Raw genomic sequence first — 23355 nt, forward strand, 5'->3', positions numbered from 1 at the left:
TCCCACAGACAATCCTGGCAGCCCTAATGGAAAGTCTCTTCTCAGAATTGATCCCAGAACTGCCACTTTGCACTCTAATATTTCATATGAGAGAGAGAACAATGAGCAGAGTAGAGCTTTAGAGTCAGACAGACCTGGGTTTAAATCTTGCTTCAAACTTTGAGCAAAGTTCTGTTAAAACCTCAATTTCCTCCTATGTAGAATGGCAAAAATTAATGTCTACTTACCAGGTTATTGGAGGAGAAAGTAAATATTAAATAAGATAAAGTCATGAGATAATGTACACTTTATCTCATTCAATATTTACTTTCTAAGGCTTGACCAAGATAAAGGTACTTTGTTGTCATTCTCAGGGAAAGTGTATTTAGGAAATGCTTCCCTGTATTTTTTTTTTAATTTTTTATTATTTATTATTTTTTGAGATGGAGTCTTGTACTGTTGCCCAAGCTGGGCGTGATCTTGGCTCACTGCAACCTCCACCTCCCAGATTCAAGCAATTCTCTGCCTCTGCCTTCCGAGTAGCTGGGATTACAGGCACCTGCCACCACGCCCGGCTAATTTTTTTATATTTTTAGTAGAGACGGGGTTTCACCATCTTGGCCAGGCTGGTCTTGAACTCCTGACCTCATGATCCAGCCACCTCGGCTTCCCAAAGTGCTGGAATTAGAGGCATAAACACGGTTCCCGGCCCATTTTTAAATTTTATTTTATTTTTATTTGTTGAGACAGAGTCTTGCTCTGTTGCTCAGGCTGGAGTGCAGTGGCGTGATCTCAGCTCACTGCAACCACCACCTCCTGGGCTCAAGGGATTCTCATGCGTCAGCCTCCTGAGTAGCTGGGATTACGGGCACACGCCACCATGACTGGCTAATTTTTGTATTTTTAATAGAGATGGGGTTTCACCATGTTGGCCAGGCTGGTCTCGAATTCCTGACCTCAAGTGATCCGCCTGCCTCAGCCTCCCAAAGTGCTGGAATTACAGGTGTGAGCCCCTGCACCTGAGGAAAGGCTGCCCTTTAATTAATTCCAGTGCATCACTGGACTAAGTGTTGCCCAAAGTAATTCAGGATTCCTGGGGAGGAATCAGAACACCTGTTTGGAACCAAAAGCTGATTCTCAGCTAGAGCCTCAGTAAATGGCAACTTGCAGAAGTGCTCTCTGCTTTACAGAGGAAGATGAAGCCCAGAGACACGATGTGACCTGTGTGGAGGTGTGGAGTGAGGCAGCCGTGGAGCTGCAGTGCCTTACCTCAGAGCCCGGGGGCACTGGACCTGCACCATCCCCCTGTCCTTGTCTTGGAACAAACTCTCCAGGTCCTCCTCATCTTCAGAGAGGTTTTCATCACTCTCTGGGTCAGACTGAAAGACAGACTCCAACAGACACCATCTGCCTTTCTGCTTCAGTTCCTGTAAGGTCTGGTAAACGCTCCCAGTTGAGTCAGAAGTAGAATCTATCTCCTCCTCTGGGCTGAGGAACTCGTCAAGTTTGCTGGCCCTGGGCAAAACCAGCCCATCCCCGGACAGCTCCTCTCCTGCCTCTGTGTCTGGGAAGGACTCAGGGGGAAATATCTAAAATAGAATAGAAATAGGCTGTGGGTCAAACAATAAATTTCAAAGGTATTCAAATCATAACTTAATTTCGCTTTGAATAAGCTTCTGTATATTAGGGACTGGGGAGAATTTGGGGTCTGCCAGATGCACTGGCTCACACCTGTAATCCCAACACTTTGGGAGGAATTTTTAAAAATAAGGTGTGTTTCTTGGTCTAAAGAAATTTCACAACTTGGTCTATGAAGTGCGCTTGGTTGAAGGGATGGAGAGGGAAGTGAAGAGCTGAAGTTGGTTCCCTACACCATACAGTGCAGTAAGCTTTTACAGAGTACCTCACCTACACCAGGCTTTCTGACCCCTGCACTCCAGGAATCCTGCCCATCATGATGGCCACACTCTGCCTTACTTGGGTTTTACCTACTTCTTGCTCATCCTCCTTCTCTCCCTTCCCTTATTTCTACTACTCTGCTTTCCTCATGTTCTAGCTAATTTGCACTCTGTCAAGGAATGGATGATGGCTGGGTGCAGTGGCTCATGCCTGTAATCCCAGCATTTTGGGAGGCCGAGGGAGGTGGATCACCTGAGGTCAGGAGTTCAAGACCAGCTTGACCAACATGGTGAAATCCCATCTCTACAAAAATACAAAAGTTAGTTGGGCGTGGTGGCGGGTGCCTGTAATCTCAGCTACTGGGGAGGCTGAGGCAGGGGAATCGCTTGAACCCGGGAGGCGGAGGTGGCAGTGAGCTGAGATTGCGCCACTGCACTCCAGCCTGGGCAACAAGAGTGATGCTCCGTCTCAAAAAAAAAAAAAAAAAAAAAAAGGAATGGATGATTAACAAGACAGACAGTACGGTCTGGCTGGAAGAGCAATGTCTTAAGAAGTGGGACACACAATTAACTTTTTCAGTACTCCATTCATTCATAAAATATTTACTGGGTGCCTGATGTGCACTGGGCATTTGGCTGAGAACAAGACAAACAAGGTCCTTACTCTCATGAAGCTTACGCTGTAGTAAGAGGAGACAGACAATATAAGATAAATTCCGTGAAAACCATAAACAACTGTGAGGTTATAAAAAGATGGAGTGCCTATGGAAAGCTTTTTGGTTGATAAAGTCCATCAGATTAAGGTTATTAGGAATGTACTTGTAATCAGTACATCAGTTAGGCTTATTAACTTGCTGCAGGACACTACGGAAAACCATAGGGAACTTAGGGTTGAGGGTGTGATTTTTATAGGGTTGGCTTCCCTGATTGATTCAGGGAACCAGGTATCAACTCTGGAATGGTGCTGTCATGAAGTGGGGACAATTTAGTTAAGTGAATGATTGAGCAATTTTTTTTTTTTTGAGACAGGTCACCCAGGTTCTGGAGTGCAGTGGTGCAATCATGCCTCACTGCAGCCTGAACCTCCTGAGCTCAGGTGATGATCCTCCCACCTCAGCCTCCCGAGTAGCTGGGACTACAGCACGCACCACCACACCTGGCTAATTTTTGTATTTTTTGTAGAGATGGGGTTTCACCATGCTGCCCAGGCTGGTCTCCAACTCCTGAGCTCAAATGATCCACCTGCCTTGGCCTCCCAAAGTGCTGGGATTACAGGTGTGAGCCATTGGGCCCCGCCCAATGGCAATTCTTATTCAAAAGGTGAGAAGAATAAAGTAGGGTGGGTAAGTAATTGATCAGTAAGCCTTTTGGAAGAAGGGGTGTTAGTAATTTTGCACCTATGTTATGGCCCTGAGAGAAACACTGTTTCCTGATGCTCTTGCCGTTGGCATTATCTATGCCTATGACAGTCTGAGTTATACTTTCTCAGTCCTGGGCTGATTTTTATTTTTCATTGTGGAGGAATTTTGAATTGATACTTGATTGATGAGGAGCCAGGCTTACTAAAATCCAGGGTAAGAGTCAGAGATATGTATGCACCCTAGCCCTGGCTCTGCTACAGTGTGTGATCTTGGGCACGTTTTTTCTTTTCTTTTAAAGACAACTTTATTAAGATATAATTTCTATACAATATATTCATTCATTTAAAGTGTACAATTCAGTGGTTTTAGTATATACACAGAGTTGTGCAACTACCATCACAATTTTAGAACACCTTCATCGCCCTTAAAAGAAATGCCATACGCTTTAGTAGTCACTCCCTATTTCCCCTAACCCTCCACACCCCACCCCACCAGCCCTAAGCAACTGCCAATCTACTTTTTGTCTTTAATAATTTGGGGTCCACCAGGTGCACTGGCTCACGCCTGTAATCCCAACACTTTGGGAGGCCTTGGCTGGTGGATCACTGGAGGCACGCGCCACCACACCTGGCTAATTTTTTTTTTTTTTTTTTGAGACGGAGTCTCGCTCTGTCGCCAGGCTAGAGTGCAGTGGTGCAATCTTGGCTCACTGCAACCTCCACCTCCTGGGTTCAAGTGATTCTCCTGCCTCAGCCTCCCGAGTAGCTAGGACTACAGGCGCACACCACCATGCCCAGATAATTTTTTGTATTTTTTTGTTTGTTTTTGTTTTTGAGCCAGAGTTTTGCTCTTGTTGCCCAGGCTGGAGTGCAATGGCACAATCTCGGCTCACCGCAACCTCCACCTCCCAGGCTCAAGCAATTCTCTTGCCTCAGCCTCCCGAGTAGCTGTGATTACAGGCATGCGCCACCACGTCCAGCTAATTTTGTATTTTTTTAAGTAGAGAGGGTTTCTCCATGTTGGTCAGGCTGGTCTTGAACTCCTGACCTCAGGTCCCAAAGTGCTGCATTACAGGAGTAAGCCACCACACCCGGCCAATTTTTGTATTTTTAGTAGAGACGGGGTTTTGCCATGGAAACCAGGCTGGTCTCGAGCTCTTGACTTCATGATCCGCTTGCCTTGGCCTCCCAAAGTGCTGGGATTACAGGCGTGAGCCACCGCGCCTTGCCAATTTTTTTTTTTTTTAAATTTTTAGACGGAGTTTCACCATGTTGGCCAGGCTGGTCTCGAACTCCTGACCTCAGGTGATCCACCCACCTCGGCCTCCCAAAGTGCTGGGATTACAGGCGTGAACCACCACGCCCGGCCAAATTTGGGGAGCAATTTTCTTAATCTCTTTGTGCCTCAGTTTTCTCTTCTACAAAAATGAGACGACAATTGTACTACTGGTCATAGAGTACTAAGAGGATAAGCGAAAACTGAGTGACACTGCCTATGAAGAGCCTCGTATAAAGTCCGAGAGGTTCAGGTCTCTAAGTCAGAGTCCGCCTCCTGGTCCCTAAACGCTCATTTTAATCCCACGCCCCTCCGTGACACGCCCCTGCTGTCTGTCTCCAAGGCAACGCCCAACAGTTTCCTCTCTGGGATTCCTTTCCCGGGGGCAGTCTCGCTTCTCTCCTCACCTGACGGCTCCCCTCCGCGCCTCCGGGGGCTCTCTCAGGCCTCCCCACGGTCATTTCAGCTGGCCTCCCCACGGTCATTTCAGCTGGCCTCCCCACGGTCATTTCAGCTGGACAGAGGCAGCAGCGCCAGTGACAGCGATAGTGGCAGCAGCGACAGTGACAGCGATAGTGGCAGCAGCGGCGGCAGCGAAACCTATGCGGAGCCAGGGTCCACCCCTTTCTAGCTTTGGCGTCTGGTTGGCTTCCAGGGCAGCCTCCGATCCATCCCGCCCGAGGAGGCAAGGTTCGTTTTCCGATTGGCCTATTTTCTCCGCGCATTTTATTTCCGGTTCTGAGAGCGCCGCGGAAGCGGGACGGGATTGGAGTGCTCTGCTCCGGACGCACTACGTAGGTGGGCCTGCGGGAGTTCTGAGTGCGACGGCGCAGGTCTGCACTATGGCGGCCCGGCTTGTGAGCCGATGCGGGGCTGTGCGTGCAGCTCCCCACAGCGGCCCGCTGGTGTCCTGCCGCAGGTGGTCCGGCGCCTCAACAGACACCGTGTATGACGTGGTGGTGTCGGGTGGAGGCCTGGTGGGCGCTGCCATGGCCTGTGCCTTGGGTAAGCCCCTCTCCAGGCTACTAGTGGCCGGAAACCGGGCCGCGGAGGCACGATGAGAGCCGTGAGAGCCCTAGCACGACTTGCCCAAAGACAATTTCTCAGGTCTCGCGACGCTTCTCCCCTGCCCTCCTAGAGGAACCCAAGGGCACGCCGGAATGCGTGTGGTCCTTCAGGGTCCATTAGGGTCAAAAGTGGGAGGGGCGTTCTGAGTCTGTTCTACTCATGGGAAAACAGGCCTTCCTGGGGTTATTTATAAATGAGAGTTCCAGTTTCTCCAGATCCTGGACAGTACTTGTCATTGTCTTTTTGTTTATAGACATTCTAGTGGGTGTAAGTAAAGTGGGATCTCCAGGTTTTGACTTGTATTTCCCTAATGATTAATGATGTTGAATATCCTTTCATATGTTTATTGGTCATTTATATATCTTCTTTGGAGAAATACCTATTCAGACCCTTTGCCCGGTTTTTAATTGAGCAGTTTGTCTCTTGAATACTGTGGTAAGAGTTATTTTTATTTTTTGAGACAGGGTCTTCCGCTGTGCCCAGGCTGCAGTGCAGTGGCACGATCACGGCTCACTGTAGCCTCAACCTCCCTGGCTCAATTGATCCTCCTGCCTCTGCCTCCCAAATAGCTGGGACTGCAGGCATGCGCCACCACTCGGCTGATTGTTGTATTTTTTTGTAGAGACGAGGTCTCACTATGTTGCCCAGGCTGGTCTGGAACTCCTGGGCTCAAGCAATCCACCTGCCTCAGCCTCCCAAAGTGCTGGGATTACCGGCATAAGCAACCCTGCCTGGCCATTATTTTGTTTATTCTGTATAAGTCCCTTATCTGATAAATGACTTGCAAATATTTTCTTCCATTTTGTAGTCTTTTCACTTTTTTTTCCCCTGAGATGGAGTTTCGCTCTTGTTGCCCAGGATGGAGTACAATGGCACGATCTCAGCTCACTGCAACTTCTGGGATTACAGGCTTGTGCCACCACGCCTGGCTAATTTTTGTATTTTTAGTAGAGACGGGGTTTCACCATATTGGCCAGGCTGGTCTCGAACTCCTGATCTCGTGATCCACCTGCCCCTTCCTCCCAGAGTGCTGGGATTACAGGCATGAATCACCATGCTCGGCCGGTCATGAGATTTTTTTTGTGTGATTTTTTTTTTTTTTTTAGTTCATCAGCTATCATTAATATTAGTGTTTTTTTATATGTGACCCAAGACAATTCTTCCACTGTGGCCTGGGGAAGCCAAAAGATTGGACACCCTGATCTAAGGGCAGCTGTTCCACCCTATGATCCTCATCTCACAAGATACACAAAATTTAACTTAAAGCAGATCATAGACTTCTGTAACAGGGTGGTTCTCATGGCTGCTTGGGAGGCTGAGGCAGGAGAATCGCTTGAAACTGGAAGGGGGAGGTTGCAGTGAGCTGAGATCGCGCCACTGCACTCCAGCCTGGGCAACAAGAGCGAAACTCGATATCTCAAAAAAAAAAAAAAAAAAAAAAAAAAAGAAGATTGCCCTTTACAGAGCATGCTCTACAGAGCATGTCCCTGTGCCCCATCCTCCACGGCAAAAGCTGCCAAGATGGGCCGCTCACTGTCTGTATGGCTGGAGCTAACTTTTTTTTTTTTTTTTTTTTGAGACAGAGTCTCTGTTCTGTCACCCAGGCTGGAGTGCAGTGGCAGGATCCCAGCTCACTGCAACCTCTGCCTCCCAGGTTCCAGTGATTCTCCTGCCTCAGCCTTCTGAGGAGCTGGGACCACAGGCGCCCGCCATCACACCTGGCTAATTTTTGTGTTTTTAGTAGAGATGGGGTTTCACCATGTTGCCCACGCTGGTCTTAAACTCCTGAGCTCAACTGATCTATCACCTCAGTCTCCCAAAGTGCTGGGATTATAGGCGTGACCCACTGTGCCTGACCTTTCTTTCTTTTCTTTTCTTTTTTTTTTTTGTAGTTTTTGAGACAGGGTTTTGCTCTGTCCCCCAGGTAGGAGTGCAGTTGCACAAACATGGCTCAGGCGTGCCACCATGCCTGGCTAGTTAAAAAAAATTTTTTTTGTAGAGACAGGGTCTCGCCATGTTGCCCAGGGTGGTCTTGAATTCCTAGGCTTGAGCAATCCTCCCACCTCGGCCTCCCAAAATGTTGAGATTACAGGCGTTAGCCACCATGCCTGGCCCACGTTTTCTTTTATAAACTCTAATTCTTTCTTTTTGAGACAGAATTTTGCTCTTGTTGCCCTGGCTGGAGTGCAGTGGTGCAATCTCCTCCTCCCAGGATCAAGCGATTCTCCTGCCTCAGCCTCCCAAGTAGCTGGGATTACAGGTGCCCGCCATCACACCTGGCTAATTTTTTTGTATTTTTAGTAGAGACGGGTTTCACCATGTTGGCCAGGCTGGTCTTGAACTCCTGACCTCAGGTGATCTGTCCACCTCGGCCTTCAAAGTGCTGGGATTACAGGTGTGAGCCAGCGCACCGGCCTTTATAAACTCTAATTCTTTATTCTTGGTTTAATCTTGAGACTGCATTGAATTTTGCTTGTTTATTCCACTTTTTCTTTTGAACAGGAGTTGTAATTTTTAGTGACTTAATACTCTGGAGATTGGAAAGAACTGGTGTTTAAATACTATACTCTAACTTTTTTACTTCATTTTTCCTTTCTAGGGCATTCTGTTTGCTAGTTAGGTGTTTGCCATTATTTGCTTCTTGGCACGTGGCATGTAATGGTCTTTGGGGAAGTCTTACAGTTGTGCGCAGGGTGGTTCTCATAGCTAAAATGGTGGTATATGTTATTGCTTAGGACTCTGCATGGGTATAGTGTTTATGTTCTCTGTAAGAAATTCATATTCTAAGGGTTAAGTGGTTACTCTGTTGTTTCTCTTGGTAATGGGAAAGGAAATTCTTGATTTTCCTAAGATGATATAAATTTTTTTTTTTTTTTTTTAAGGATATGATATTCACTTTCATGACAAGAAAATCCTGTTGCTCGAAGCAGGTCCAAAGAAAGTACTGGAGAAATTGTCAGAAACTTACAGCAACAGGGTCAGCTCCATTTCCCCTGGCTCTGCAACGCTTCTCAGTAGTGAGTAGAAGATCCTCCTTCAAAGATCCAATCTCCTTTCCCACTTAGCTTTCTAGTGTATCCCATGGGGCAGAGTCATCAGAGCATCTGACAAGGAGGGAGCTCACTGAGGTGGGTGGAGAGAGGGGGGTGGGATTGGTAGTCTAGGGCAGAGTTGAAGATGTGGACCCCTGCAGTTGCTACTGCCTCAACTCCCTGTCTGAGGAATGCATCCTTGAGGCATGTGGGTCCGTCATGTTGACTTCATTTGTGATGTTGTGTCATTATGAATTGGTGGAACTGAAATCATATGAACTAATCATGAACATTCACTTCGAATAGCAGTGCTCTCTTCATCCTGAGTCAAGCCCTCTAGCAAGCTAGGGAGCTTACACGTGAAATTCCCTTTGGGTGCAGATGAATAATGTGTGCACATGGAACCAGTTAGCAAATTGTCATTAGGTCTGCTAGAAGTTTCCCTCAGACCATCCTGTGTGAAACCACCCCATCTCAAATTGAACTCTTCCATCACTTTCTAGCCCCTTTCCCTGCTCTTATTTTTCTTCATAATGCTTACTACCACCTGGCATTATATTATGTGTTTGTTTTTTATTGTCCATCTCTCCAATTAGAATGTTAACTGCAGAAGGCCAGGGACTTTGTCCGTTGGTTTCCCACTTTACTGTATTTGGCACATAGTCGGTGCTCAGTAAATATTTCCTCAATGAATAAATCTGTTCAGTGCTATGAAGAGCTAAAAAATAGAACATAGACCAGGCACAGTCATGTGTACCTATAGTCCTGGCCACTTGGAAGGCTGAGATGGGAGGATCACTTGAGCCCAGGAGTTTAAGTCTAGCCTGGGCAACATACCAAGACCTTGTATCTTGAAAAAGAAAAAACAAATAGTTTCAAGTTACTAGAAATCCTTTGTAAAAATAATTTTTTAAAAATTGTCTTTAGGAGGTTTATAACTTCAGTAGGATGATGAAGAAAAAGAACAATATGGATTTGGGGCCGGGTGCGGTGGCTCACGCCTGTAATCCCAGCACTTTGGGAGTCTGAGGCGGGCGGATCACAGGGTCAGGCGATCGAGATCATCTCTGGCTAACACGGTGAAACCCCGTCTCTACTAAAAATACAAAAAAATGAGCCAGGCATGGTGGCGGATGCCTGTAGTCCCAGCTGCTGGGGAGGCTGAGGCAGGAGAATAGGGCGAACCCGGGAGGCAGAGCTTGCAGTGAGCCGAGATCCCACCACTGCACTCCAGCCTGGGCTACAGAGCGAGATTCCGTCTCAAAAAAAAAAATAAATAAATACATGGATTTGGTTTTCTTTTTTAATTTCCCCTAGTTTATGTGATTTGACCTTTTGATCATGGAAGCTGAGTCTTTTTTTTTTTTTTTTTTTGAGACGGAGTCTCGCTCTGTCGCCCAGGCTGGAGTGCAGTGGCACGATCTCGGCTCACTGCAAGCTCCGCCTCCCAGGTTCAGGCCATTCTCCTGCCTCAGCCTCCGGAGTAGCTGGGACTACAGGCACCCGCCACCACACCCAGCTGATTTTTTGTATTTTTTAGTGAAGATGAGGTTTCACGGTGTTAGCCAGGATGGTCTCTATCTCCTGATCTCGTGATCCGCCCGCCTCGGTCTCCCAAAGTGCTGGGATTACAGGCATGAGCCACCGCGCCCGGCAGAAGCTGGGTCTTTTTTCATGCTATACAACCTGGAACTGGGGAACAGAGTAGCTTAGGTACTAACATCAAACAAGATAGAAGTGGAGAGTATTATTGAAGAACACTGAAAACAACCTCTTACGTAACAGGATGGAGGGACAAGGGGGAGCCCAGGTCCCTGTGAAGTCACTCTGGTCTATAGATCCTTTCTTTTGTAGGTTTTGGTGCCTGGGACCATATCTGCAACATGAGATACAGAGCCTTTCGGCGAATGCAGGTGCCCCTTTATCTTTTCAATTTTGTCAGGATGTCTTGGTCTGTCTTGTGTTAAGATATCGGAGTCCACTTTCTCCAAGTGTTCTGTGAATGTAGGAGGAATCAGACAAGGTTCACATTCAGTCCGAGGAAGTGGGGAGAAGCATTCCCAGGAGAATTTTCTTCTCATTTTATATTTTCCTACCAGAGAGGCTGACAAATTGTGATTTTCTGCTCTGTCACTTGGGAAAGCAATATTGTTTCTGATTGGAGTGATGTTTCCCTCTTGGTTTTAATGCAGACTTTCCTTTTGTGTTTCCAGGTGTGGGACGCTTGCTCAGAGGCCCTGATAATGTTTGATAAGGATAATTTAGATGACATGGGCTATATCGTGGAGAATGATGTCATCATGCATGCTCTCACTAAGCAGTTGGAGGCTGTGTCTGGTGAGGCCCCCATCTTCCATCTTGCATTCATTGGGAAGTGAACTGCTTAAGGACTTACTGGAAGAAAGGATCTCTTTTACAATATTCAGTGTCCGCCATAAAGAAATCCTCTGATGGCCGGGTGCGGTGGCTCACGCCTGTAATCCCAGCACTTTTGGAGGCTAAGGCGGGCGGATCACGAGCTCAGGAGATGGACACCATCCTGGCTAATATGGTGAAACCCTGTCTCTACTAAAAATACAAAGAAACAATTAGCCGGGCATGGTGGCGGGCGCCTATAGACCCAGCTACTCGGGAGGCTGAGGCAGGAGAATGGCGTGAGCCCAGGAGGTGGAGCTTGCAGTGAGCCGAGATCACGCACTGCACTCCAGCCTGGGCGACAGAGCAAGACTCCGTCTCAAAAAAAAAAAAAAAAAAAAATTCCTGTGATGATTATTTCACGGTGCTGGATACTTAGAAGTGGAATTGCTGGATCATATAATAATTCTATGTTTAATATTTTCAGAAGCTGCCAAACTTTTCTGAAGAGGCTATACAATTTCACTTTCCCACCAGTCTGTAAGGGTTCCAGTTTCTCCACATCCTCACCAACGCTTATTTTCCTTCTGTAAAAAAAACTGTAGCCATCCTGTTGAGAGTGAAGTGGTATCTCATTGTAGTAGTGGTTGCATTTCCTTAATAACTAATGATGCTGAGTATCTTTTCATGTCCTTACTGGCCATTTGTGTATCCACTTTGGAGAAATGTCTGTTCAAAATATTTTGCCTGTTTTTAAATTGGATTATTTGTTTTTGAGTTATAGGAGTTCTTTATATATTTTAAATATAAATTTATCAGTTATGCGGTTTGCAAATATCTTAATGTTCTAGAGAGAGAAAAATTGGAAGTAACTTAAATGCTTTTTGATATTGGATAGTAGTTCATGCAGTGAACCATGATGTAGCTTTTAAAGATAATTTGAATCTAAAATTTAATAACTTATAAATTTGTTCCATAATATATTGGGTCATATGATCACACTTGTGTGTGCATGTACATGCATAGGAAATTGTCTGGAAAGTCATACACCAAAGCTGTAATTGCAGTTGTCTCTGAGTAGTTTAAGGGTGATTTTTCCCCACTTGAACCTTTCTTTGTTGTCCAGACTTCTACAGCGAGCTTATTATTATTATTATTATTATTATTTTTTTTTTGGAGATGGAGTTTCGCTCTGTCGCCCAGGCTGGAGTGCAGTGGCACAATCTTGGCTCACTGCAAGCTCGGCCTCCCAGGTTCACACCATTCTCCTGCCTCAGCCTCTGGAGTAGCTGGGACTATAGGCGCCTGCCACCATGCCCAGCTAATTATTTGTATTTTTAGTAGAGATGGGGTTTCACCGTGGTCTCAATCTCCTGACCTCATGATCCACCCACCTCGGCCTCCCAAAGTGCTGGGATTACAAGCGTAAGCCACTGCGCTGGCCCTCTATTATTTAAATCGCTTTGTTGACAGTATGACTGACTGACATACAAAAAGCTGTAAATGATGTATACAGGCTGATGTTTTTGGAGATAGTGTTTTGTTTTGTTTTGAGACAAGGTCTTGCTTTGTCCTCCCTGGCTGGGGTGCAGTGGCTTAAGCAATCCCCTCACCTCAGCCTCCTGACTAACTGGGACGACAGGTGCGCACCATCACGCCTGGTTAATTTTTTGTAAAGATGGGGTTTTACCATGTTGCTCAGGCTGGTCTTGAACTCCTGGGCTCAAGTGATCCTCCTGCCTCAGCCTCCCTAAGTTCTAGGATTACGAGCATGAGCCACCCGTGCCTGGCCATAGAGCGTATTGTTTTTATGACCAGAAAAATAAAATGATTTCCAGCTGGAAGAAAATCTTTTGTAGTCTAGGATTTGTTTCAGCCTATGGTATTCCCAGCCTGTCTACTGTAAAAGCAAACACGGGCTCATTTAAGTGTAGAGTGAAAATGGAGGCGCAGAAGCATGTGGACAGTAAGAAAGAGTGCCTCTGACAGAGTTCACTGAGAACTTCAATGTCTTTTTTTTGACATTGAGTTATCTCTGTGGCTTCTGTCATTTATTAGCTCAGACCACAGCATTAATTACTGATTTTTTTAATCTTAAATGACAAGACACTGCTGTCCTGGGACCTTGCTTTAGGTTTAGTTATGGCTTTTTCCTCAGCCTACGTGGCCCACCTTTCTAATTTTTTTTCCTCTCTTTTGACCTCCCCAGACCGAGTGACGGTTCTCTACAGGAGCAAAGCCATTCGCTATACCTGGCCTTGTCCATTTCCTATGGCCGACTCCAGCCCTTGGGTTCATATTACCCTAGGTGATGGCAGCACCTTCCAGACCAAATTGTTGGTAGTTGAAGATTCTTATTTTGCTAGGGGTCTTGTATATCTACATCTTATCCTAGATTCTAGGGACTCTGGTTTTAGATTTAAGCTATAGTTTAATTTTAGGCAAAGCTTTTGGTTATGAGGACCAGTACCTATTCAGGCCGGCTCAAGTGGAGATGGTCTCATCGTAAATCCTGTACAGGGAGCAATCTCATGGGCCGTCTTAGGTTGTGAAATAACAGATAGCTGGGCCTCACAGGACAGGCACCAGAGTGTTGGGAATGGAGGCTGTTCTTTCCCTCTGAGGAGTCTGTGGTCATTGATCTCTTGCCTCTCATTTTTCTCCTTTCTGCTCACAAGCTTCCCTTTTTGCATGGCAGCCATTCCTAACCCTACATCAGAACTATTCAGCTCCAGTGCGTGCCCCATACTGAAACTTTCCTTATTGCTCTCTAGTTCAAATATCAGGAGGGCCTGGCTGAGTTTAAGTCATGGCTGGCACCTGTTCAGTCATGTCCAACTTTGGCTCTGTTGGCTGAGGCTGATGTGACAGTGCAGGGGCTCCACCTCTAGGGGCTGTGAGTGAAGCAGGCCTGATGGAATTATCCTGCCACACAACAATCAGAGCTGGAGGAAACTTTAGGGGGCAGAGAAAAACTGAAGCAGTTTATGAAGAGGCTGTAAGACTTAGCAGGCTCATGTGTCCATGCAGATAGGTGCAGATGGTCACAACTCCGGAGTACGGCAGGCTGCTGGAATCCAGAATGTGAGCTGGAACTATGACCAGTCTGCTGTTGTGGCTACTCTGCATTTATCAGAGGTGAGATCCTGAGCTGCCATCTGGGGACTTTATTCATAGGCACTAGGTACTTCACAGAGAAACTCTTCTCCTCTCTGTTGCAGGCCACAGAAAACAACGTAGCCTGGCAGAGATTTCTTCCCTCTGGGCCTATTGCTCTGCTCCCGGTAAGAGGTCCTTCTGGCCAGTCCGCCCACATGCATGCAGCCTTTCCTCTTCACTTTCTCTCAGCCTTTTTCTGGTTTCAAGGAAATCTGCCCAGGCTGTTTGTAAGTTCCCTTTTTGTCTTTTTATGCTTGAGAGTTTCCAAGTGCAGCAGAGTCTTAGCCGTTGGTATTGGTGTTCTTTTGACACAGCTCTCAGACACCTTGAGTTCCTTGGTTTGGTCCACGTCCCATGAACATGCAGCAGAGCTAGTTAGCATGGATGAGGAAAAATTTGTGGATGCCGTTAACTCTGCCTTTGTGAGTATCAATTTACCCAGCTGATGATGTGTTGCAGGGGGAGATACAGAAAGGGGTTTTTTTTTTTTTTTTTGAAATGGAGCCTTGCCAGGCTGGAGCGCAGTGGCGCAATCTTGGCTCACTGTGCAATCTCCGCCTCCCGGGTTCAAGCGATTCTCCTGCCTCAGCCTCCCAAGTAGCTGGGACTACAGGCACATGCCACCACGCCCAGCTAATTTTTGTATTTTTAGTAGAGATGAGGTTTCACCATGTTGGCCAGGCTGGTCTCAAACTCCTGACCTCAAGTGATCTGCCTGCCTTGGCCTCCCAAAGTGCTGGGATTACAGGCGTGAGCCACTGCACCCAGCCAGAAAGGTGGTTTTGAGTCAGGAAAAAGGAGTAACCAGTCAGCTGTCCCTTTGTACTTTGTAACTATAATGCTTGGTCTGGATTATGTGGAGGAGTGTATACACGGAAATGCAAAACAATATAAATAATAAATAATAACCTTTTGAGGGTTGTGGGCTGCTGTTAGGCTGACTGAAACAGCTGCCTGGGTGGTGGTTAGCATTGGCCTTTTTTTGAAGCTGTAACACTTGGATTATTTTGAACAGTTCTGCTAGGTTGCAGCTACCTGAACCTTTCAAGCCTGATTCATTGGAAGTATCTAGGGAAAGGCTGAGCGAATTTCAGCATGGGGCTTAAGAGTAAGCTTAGTAGATAGATGTGGGTTCAAATATGAACAGGTTCTACCTGTTCATTTCCTGGAAAATGTAAATAGTATCACTAACTGCTCAGGATTGAATAAAGACTTTCAAAATGAGAGAACTTTTGTAAAATCCATGGAACATCTTTAGTACATTGTAGGTGCTCAACAAATACTAATAATTCTGCAGTAGACACAGCCTTTGGATAATATGGGTACCAGTATTACTTTTGGAGCCTTAAATGACACTCTAAGCCTGCTACCTTCACACCAAAGACTCCACTGCTCTGTAGTAGCAACAAGAATAAAGGGAACTGAACATACTGAAATGGATTCCGAGATAAATTGTGAACACTACCCTACTCTGGGCCATTTAGTATATATTCCTGGCACAGGTCTAGGTCCTCTGCAGTGCAGTCATTCACCATTAATTGTCCTTTCTATGTAGCAGGCTCTGGAGATACTGAGAACAGTCTCCGCTTTCAGGAAGTTCATAGTCAAGTAAGGAAGACCGTAAATGACAATCTCCGTACAGTGATAGAAGTATGCATAGGATGCTGTGGAAGCATACAGGGGGGAAACACAGAGAAAGACTGGAGGAGTTAAAAAGAGGCGACGTCTTCTGGATGCTCTGAGATGTTATCCTAATGAAATAAGAGATGGGCATTCTAAGCAGAGGAGTGTCATGGAGGTAGAAGGATACTGTGTGATGAGCTATACTGTGGCTGGTGCGTGGTTATTGAGGGTGGGGACTAGTGAAAGGTGAAGCTCAGAAGTAGGCAGGGGCCAGCTCATGTACAGTTTGGCTAGATCTTAAAACCTCTGGGGAGTGATGAGAAGTTGAGTTTTGCACTTGAGGGGCTTATCACTTGTCAAGATGAGTGTAGGCAAGTGGGTAGCATTAGCCTAAGCTTTGGTTACAAACAAGCTTTCTTTGTTGAATTTTTAATTCCCTGCTACTCACATTTCACCTTGTTTGTCTTGTGGCTGATGCTGCTCAGTGGAGTGATGCTGACCACACGGACTTCATCGACACAGCTGGTGCCATGCTGCAGTATGCTGTCAGCCTTCTGAAGCCCACTAAGGTCTCGGCTCGCCAGCTGCCCCCAAGCGTAGCCAGGGTGGATGCCAAAAGCCGAGTTCTGTTTCCTCTTGGGTTGGGACATGCTGCTGAGTACGTCAGGCCTCGGGTGGCGCTCATTGGGTAAGATGATAACAGAGCAGGGCCACTCCCTTCTCACTTTGCTGCCAGAGGTCACACCTGAACTCTGCTTTATTCTTAGGGATGCAGCCCACAGAGTCCATCCGCTTGCAGGACAGGGTGTCAACATGGGCTTTGGGGATGTCTCCAGCTTGGCCCATCACCTCAGTACGGCAGCCTTCAATGGGAAGGACTTAGGTAAGGATTCAGGTACTATGGGGAAGTATCCAGAGGTCATATAGTAAGGCAAGATCAGGGCCCACAGTAGCAAGAGGGAGTGGACATAAAATATATCTGGCTTGCTAGGAGATGGAAGAAAACCTTATTATTGGATTAGGGATTTAATCTTTCCTCTGCCCTTCAGGTTCCATGAGCCACCTCACAGGTTATGAAACAGAAAGACAGCGTCACAACACTGTTCTTCTGGCTGCTACAGACTTACTAAAAAGGCTCTATTCTACCAGTGCCTCCCCGCTTGTGTTGCTCAGGACGTGGGGCTTGCAGGCCACAAATGCAGTGTCTCCACTCAAAGTAAGAGGTTGCTCAGAGGAATGACTTTGCAAACAGCTCTTAATTTCTTTTGCTTTTTTTTGAAACAGTCTTGGTCTTATCGCCCAGGATGGAGTGCAGTGGCACAATTTCCACTCACTGCAGCCTCTGCCTCCCAGGTTCAAGTGATTATCCTGCCTCAGCCTCCCAAGTAGCTGGGATTACAGGCGCCCGCCACCACACCTGGCTAATTTTCTTATTTTTAGTAGAGATGGGGTTTCACCATGTTGGCCAAGCTGGTCTTGAACTCCTGACCTCGTGATCCGCCTGCCTCGGCCTCCCAAAGTGCTGGGATTACAGGCGTGAGCCACTGCGGCTGGCCCACAGCTCTTAATTTCTTTGAATTAATTTTCTTGGCTGTAAAATTATTATCTTTATGTGTTTGCCTTCCCAAGGGTTACAAGCAGAAGAGTACTTGCTAGGCTTTTAGGTGTTATGGCCCACATCTAAGCAATAACTATGTATAAAAAGGGCTTAAAAATAGTGAATAGGGAGTGTGGTGGCACATGCCTGTAGTCCTAGCTATTCAGGAGACTGAGGCAAGAGGATCATTTAAGCCTAGGAGTTTGAGGCTGCAGTGAGCTATGATCACATCATTGTTACGCAGACTGGGTGACAGAGTTAAGACCAGTCTCTTGGAAAAAAAAAAAAATGAATAGGGATTTCTAATGATGAAGATGTTTAAGCTCCTTTTGCTGCTTGACTAGTTTCATCCCTGAGAACTTCCATTTAAAGATATGTTTTTTCTGATGGGTGCAGTGGCTCATGCCCGTAATCCCAGCACTTCAGGAGGCTGGGGAGGGAGGATTGCTTGAGCCCAGGAGTTTGAGGCTGCAGTGAGCTATGATCACACCACTGCACTCCAGCCCAGTCAACAGAGTGAGACCCTGTCTCCAAAATGTGTGTATATGTATGTATATTTTTCTTTTTTTAGCTGAAATAAAACAAGGACACTTGGGAAGAATACCTATGTGATTATTATCTACAATAATTATTTTCTTCACCTTACTGTGTTAAGAGTTTCACTCACTTTTATTTTTTCTCCAGGAACAGATTATGGCCTTTGCAAGCAAATGAGTACTCCTCTCCTAAAGAAAGATTACGTTGATGAAAAAGAACATCCTGCCCAGGACCCATCATACATATTTTCAAGATCTTATTTAATTTAATAAACTTACTTTACATTAAAATTCTCTTTTTCTTCTTTGCTTAATGGGCCTGTGGCACCCAAATAATGAATAATAATTTGCTGTGAGGAGCGTATATTAGCCAGACCAAAGGAAAAAACTTCGAAGGAAGACTTACAATTTGGTTGAAAAGAGCTTTTTATTACTAAAAAACCCACAAGGTGCTGTCTCACTCATTTCCAGTTGTTAATCATTTCTAAAGAGAAAATTTACATTTTTTTGTTTTTGTTTTAATGTTGGTCATAAATTTATACAGTTGTTTTTTGATAGAGGTAAGAATTAGACTCGATGCATTTTTGTTAGAATTGCTGTTTAAATGTTAACATCAGAATGCAAATTAAATATAAATTGCTTTAACCTTTGTTACAGGTATACTGGACTTTCTGAAAGGAAAACCAGGTCTCATTAATGCTAGTTATTACTTTATCACAGCACCAGATTTCCATTTTATTTATGGTTCCTCTCTGGGACACCACTGTCTGTTTAATAAAACAATAAATAATTCATTGCACAGATCCGAAGACCTCAGGAACCAGATCACAAGGGAAACCGATTAGCAGCAGAATTTGTTCATGTTTGGTGGCAGACTGGTGGCCAACTGGAGGGAGGGGAGTTTTACTGTGGGTTTTTGAAGAGGTCTCGTCACAAGAGCAGAGATGCCTCTTGAAGAGATTTTTAGGTTGTGGGTTTGCTTACTCTAAAGAACATCTTGCCCAGAAGTCTGATTTGAGATGAAATGAAGAGAAACAGTCTGCTTTTGAACCAAGTAAGGTATTCTTGGGAATAATTTTTAGAGCCATGAGAAATCTATTCTTACAGGGGTGCTTTTCAGGCAAATGCAGAAAATTTAAAAGATTCTAGAACAAAAAAGTGACAATGTCACAACCTTGCTGGAATCTCAGGAAAAAGAATTAAAGATGGCAGCTGCTGTGAAAAGCTGTGTGACTCCTGGCGGAGACTGCAGGGACAAGGTTATCTTTCACAAAAAATGGAAAGGTGGCCTAAATGAGGAGGACACAGACTCTCCAGAAGTTATGCAAACAAAATCAGGCAAGATGAAGAATTTTAAGGCACACCTCCATTGGCCCACAGAGAGTGTTCTTCATATGACAATGATGTTAAACACCATCTGTCACGTACCAGGCCATGTCCTAAGTATTTTAAATATGTTGACACATCTACAAAGAGGAAACTATTAGAATCTGTAGGACTTCTTAAGCCCAAAGGGTCTACTGCAGGCAGGATGGGCCTTACAGAAAAAAAAACTCTCATTCCAAATTGCTCCTAAGATGGACAAATTGGTTACTTCTCCAGAAGGTCTAATCAAGGTTAACAAAATAGATAAGTTCGTGGAGTTAGAATGCATCTACCCTGGAGTTCGGAGGTATTTGGGATGACCAAAGGAGTCTGCTGGACAGTATGTGTGTTTTACAAAACGGCCCCCACGGTGATTAAAGACCAGAGACTTACATCTCCGCATTTGTCAAGCTGGAACAGTCTTCAGTGAACACAGCTTACCTCTTTTAAAACTACTGGTTTCTACTGAAGGAAACATGGATGACATTTAGTGTTCTGTGACTGGTCTGGCACCCTACTTTTGTTGACAAAGATGGGAAGGGGTCTAAAAGTCATGTCACTCATAAAGAACTTGGGAGGAACTTTTTTCAAAAGATCCAAAGATTTTGGAAGGAGAGATTAGAGCAGAACTAAGACCACTTAGAAGATAGGTAGATTTCAGCTCAATATAAGGAATTTTTTTTAACATCAGTGCAGTTCCAAATGGAATAAGCTGTTTGAACATGGCTTAGCAGAAGCTGAATGACAACCTGTTAGAAATTCTAGGGAATTCTGCACTGAGTACAACATTGGATTATTTCTTTGGGCTGTTTCCAACTCAAGATTCTGTTATTTCATTATAAGTATTTTGAGGAAGGCAGTTGGTATAAAGGTGACCTTAGTAATAAAAGTCATGTGAACTCTAAAGAAATTCCACAATGAATTTAAAGACAACAAGAATTTTAGGGACAAGGATACAGAAATTTGCCTAGTAACTTGCACACAGCAGATGGTAAATATTTATTGACTCAATGGAGTAATGTTAAAAATAAGGTTTCCCATGGACTGTGTGAGGGCCAGGCATACTTAACATCCTTTGTGAAAGAGAGGATGGAAGCAGAGTCTACTGTGAAAGCCACAAGTTTGGGGAAATACACTCCTGCAAAGAAGCTGGAGGTTAACAACCAAGGCAAAGGGGCCAGACCACAGGGAGATCTTCCAGGTCCAAGAGCACTGCAGGGCAGATGAGAAGCAGGGATGATTATGTTGAAAGTGCAAGATAAGGCCAGGCGCGGTGTCTCATGCCTGTAATCCCAGCACTTTGGGAAGCGGGTGGATCAGTTGAGATCAGGAGTTGGAAACAAGCCTGGCCAACATGGCGAAACCCCATCTCTACTAAAAATATGAAAATTAGCCAGGAATGGTGGTGGGCACCTGTAATCCTAGCTCTTCAGGAGGCTGAGAACAAGAATCGCTTGAACCTGGGGGCGGAGGTTGCAGTGAGCTGAGATTGTGCCACTCCACTCTAGCCTGAGCAACAGAGCAAGACTCCATCTCAAAAAAAAAGTGCAAGATAATGAATTTGGGGTAAATAATTCACAGTCAAGAGCTCTGAGCACTTGGATTCAAAAAGAGAACATGAGGGACATTAAATATGGTTCTCCCTGGAAATGTTGGTCCACTGTACTGATGTGGGCTGAGAGAGCCAACCAAATCCAAGTGGGGTTTTGTCAGGAATGGTATTGGAAACTCTGAACTAGATAAATAATTCAAAGGATATTAGCTAAAGTGATCAGGGACCAGGACAGGAAGGTACTGTTACAAACGGAGAGAATAAAAGGGCAAACTGAAATAATAGATCCTGGAATAGCACAGACACTGACCTCTGACCACAGACCAAAAGTTAGGGCCTAGTTGTATTTCTTAGAAATACAAAGAAAACAAGTTTAGAATCATAGAAAACACTGTTAACACATTAGCCTGGGAGGTGGTACTGGCACTGAATATACACATACCCATAAAGTCGGATATGTTCATTAATCCCAGAGTTGACTGACAAAATGCTGATTAAAGCAAAGGTAGGCTATATGAGGCAGCCACACCCTCCCAAAACATGTCCCCAGAGACCGGGTGGCCTTTCTTAAGGCTGTAATTTATGCACAGTTAGGAGTTACTCTCTCATCCTATTAATATTTAGGATGGCTCTCAGCTGGCTGATTGGAGCTAACACAGAATAGGATCATACAGATTCTGACATGGTACCATTTTGTGTTGTTGAATTATACATGGAAAGCAAAACCAGGTTTGTTTTTTTCTCTCTTTTTCAGGGGAGGTGGGTGCAGATAAGGGTGGGCAGGGCACTGTATAGGGAGGAAAAAAATACTGATATTGATGGGTCTTGGGATTGCAATAAGTCAGTTTACTATTTAAGAGGAAAATTTAAATATTCAGTGGAATGAGGCACTCAAAGGGTTGAAATGCGATTTTTCTTTGGTTTCCAGGGACCTGTCCCTGGGCTCTCACTCCAAGGTAAAGTTCCAAAGCTATACTTTTTGGCTCACAGGGCCCTCTGTGATGCTCTGGTGCCAGCTGTGTACTCTTGAGTGGTTAGGCAGCAGTTCACATTAGATGTGTAAAATTAATTAAACCTAAATCTCTAGGCTCAAGTCCAGGATGTCCCCAGACTAGTTCAGAAACTAAGTGCTCTCTCTCCTCCCCTTAAAAAGGTGTTGGCAAATGCAGGTCTCCAAGGAAGTACGTGGCCTCAATGGGAGATGCCCAGAGACTGCAACAGGTGAAAGGTGGCCCCCAAGGCCCAGCCCGTCTCTATGTTGTTCACTTTCTTTGTGAGCTGTTGAGAAGAAAAAAAATCTTCACCTTTTCATCCAGTTTCCAACTCTAGCAAGCACAGCTCTTGGGCAGAAAATATTGGCAAAGAATATCCACATGGGCAAACCAAGGCAAAACTGACAGGAGCCAGTCTTTGCAGGCTTCCCACTACTCTGTAACAATTTCCTTCCGGCCATGGCCCATTGGCCATTGCCCCTACACCCACCATTCTCATATCTGAACTGAATGCTTCTGGCCCAGGTTGTGGCCCATCAGGCCTTCTAGAGAGATAGTTTAGACAGACAGTATTCTGAACTCTTTCCCTAACGTTGAAACTACACAAAGTATCCCCTGCTTTATTTTCTGATTCACTAATTTCAGATAAGGCAACTTGTAATGATAATAGATGTGGCAGAAAGAGCATGGTCAGGAGGTGAGAATAGATCTAGGGGTAGGAAAGAACAAACCAAGCTTCTCAACTCCTACTATGTAAGCAAGTGCCTCTTCCTAAGCACTAATAATAACCAAACATGGGGCCAGGCGCAGTGGCTCATGCCTGTACTCCTGGCACTTTGGGAGGCCAAGGCAGGTGGATTGCTTGAGGCCAGGAGTTCAAGACCAGCCTGGGCAACATGGCAAAACCCCGTCTCTACAAAAAAATTAGCCAAGAGTGTTGGCACACACCTGTAATCCCAGCTACTCAGAGGGCTGAGGTGGGAGGGTCACTTGAAGCCGGGAGGCAGAGGTTGCAGTGAACTGAGATCATGCCACTGCACTCCAGCCTGGGTGACAGAGCAAGACCCTGTCTCAAAAAAAAAAAAAAAAAAAGAAAGAAAGAAACGAACAAAACAGGCCAGGAGTGGTGGCTCATGCCTATAATTCCAGCACTTTGGGAGGCTGAGGCGGGTGGATCACCTGAGATCAGAAGTTTGAGAACAGCCTGGCCAACATGGTGAAACCCCGTGTCTACTAAAAATACAAAATTAGCCAGGCATGGTGGCGCATGCCTGTAATCCCAGCTACTTCGGAGGCTGAGGCAGGAGAATCAGTTGAACCCGGGAGGTGGAGGTTGCAGTGAGCTGAGATTGCACCATTGCACTCCAGCCTGGGCAACAAGAGTGAAACTCGGTCTCAAAAGAAAAAGAAAAGAAAAAAATAATCAAACAGGGAACTTAAGACATTCTAAGCCAGTACGTATCTCAATTAGCTTAGTGACCTTGGGCAAAACTTTAGACCCAAATTCCTCAACTATATAAGAAGAGGATTAGATTAGTGTTTATCGGTTTATCAATTTGTTTT

The 23355-nt window shown here is 45.3% G+C and overlaps 3 protein-coding genes across 23 annotated transcripts in view; 1 reads left to right on the forward strand and 2 right to left on the reverse strand.

Annotated features, from left to right (window-relative positions):
* Positions 1 to 5297, reverse strand: part of FAM161B (FAM161 centrosomal protein B) — a 19438-nt gene extending 14141 nt beyond the window's left edge. The window contains exons 1-2 of the mRNA XM_004055430.5: positions 4921 to 5297; positions 1249 to 1568 (exon numbers count right to left, since the gene is read on the reverse strand). Of these exons, the coding sequence (XP_004055478.5) occupies positions 1249 to 1568; positions 4921 to 5238 (638 nt within the window). The 5' untranslated portion in view covers positions 5239 to 5297. The remainder of the gene's footprint in view (positions 1 to 1248; positions 1569 to 4920) is intronic.
* Positions 5065 to 18174, forward strand: COQ6 (coenzyme Q6, monooxygenase). Of its 10 annotated transcripts, none has more exons than XM_055360877.2 (12): positions 5240 to 5518; positions 8464 to 8598; positions 10468 to 10526; positions 10827 to 10950; positions 13178 to 13308; positions 13999 to 14106; positions 14190 to 14252; positions 14442 to 14549; positions 16236 to 16438; positions 16518 to 16633; positions 16800 to 16966; positions 18032 to 18174. In XM_055360877.2, exons 1-12 carry the CDS (start codon positions 5356 to 5358, stop codon positions 18059 to 18061), a joined length of 1407 nt encoding a protein of 468 aa, XP_055216852.2. In that variant the 5' UTR covers positions 5240 to 5355; the 3' UTR covers positions 18062 to 18174. The 10 variants fall into 10 exon arrangements, with proteins under 10 accessions (XP_055216857.2, XP_055216852.2, XP_055216851.2 ...); XM_055360876.2 differs by having other exon boundaries at positions 5356 to 5518; positions 14190 to 14354; XM_055360882.2 differs by lacking the exons at positions 5240 to 5518; positions 10468 to 10526 and adding an exon at positions 5065 to 5203 and having other exon boundaries at positions 14190 to 14354.
* Positions 18175 to 18291: 117 nt separating this feature from the next.
* ENTPD5 (ectonucleoside triphosphate diphosphohydrolase 5 (inactive)) overlaps positions 18292 to 23355 on the reverse strand; it is a 57446-nt gene continuing 52382 nt past the window's right edge. For all 12 annotated transcript variants that reach the window (XM_019009603.4, XM_063697988.1, XM_055360873.2 and 9 more), the window contains one exon: positions 18292 to 22078. In XM_019009603.4, coding sequence (XP_018865148.3) covers positions 21992 to 22078 — 87 coding nt within the window. In that variant the 3' untranslated portion in view covers positions 18292 to 21991. The remainder of the gene's footprint in view (positions 22079 to 23355) is intronic.

Source organism: Gorilla gorilla, chromosome 15 (assembly GCF_029281585.2).
Source record: "Gorilla gorilla gorilla isolate KB3781 chromosome 15, NHGRI_mGorGor1-v2.1_pri, whole genome shotgun sequence".
Taxonomy (NCBI): Eukaryota; Metazoa; Chordata; class Mammalia; order Primates; family Hominidae; genus Gorilla; species Gorilla gorilla.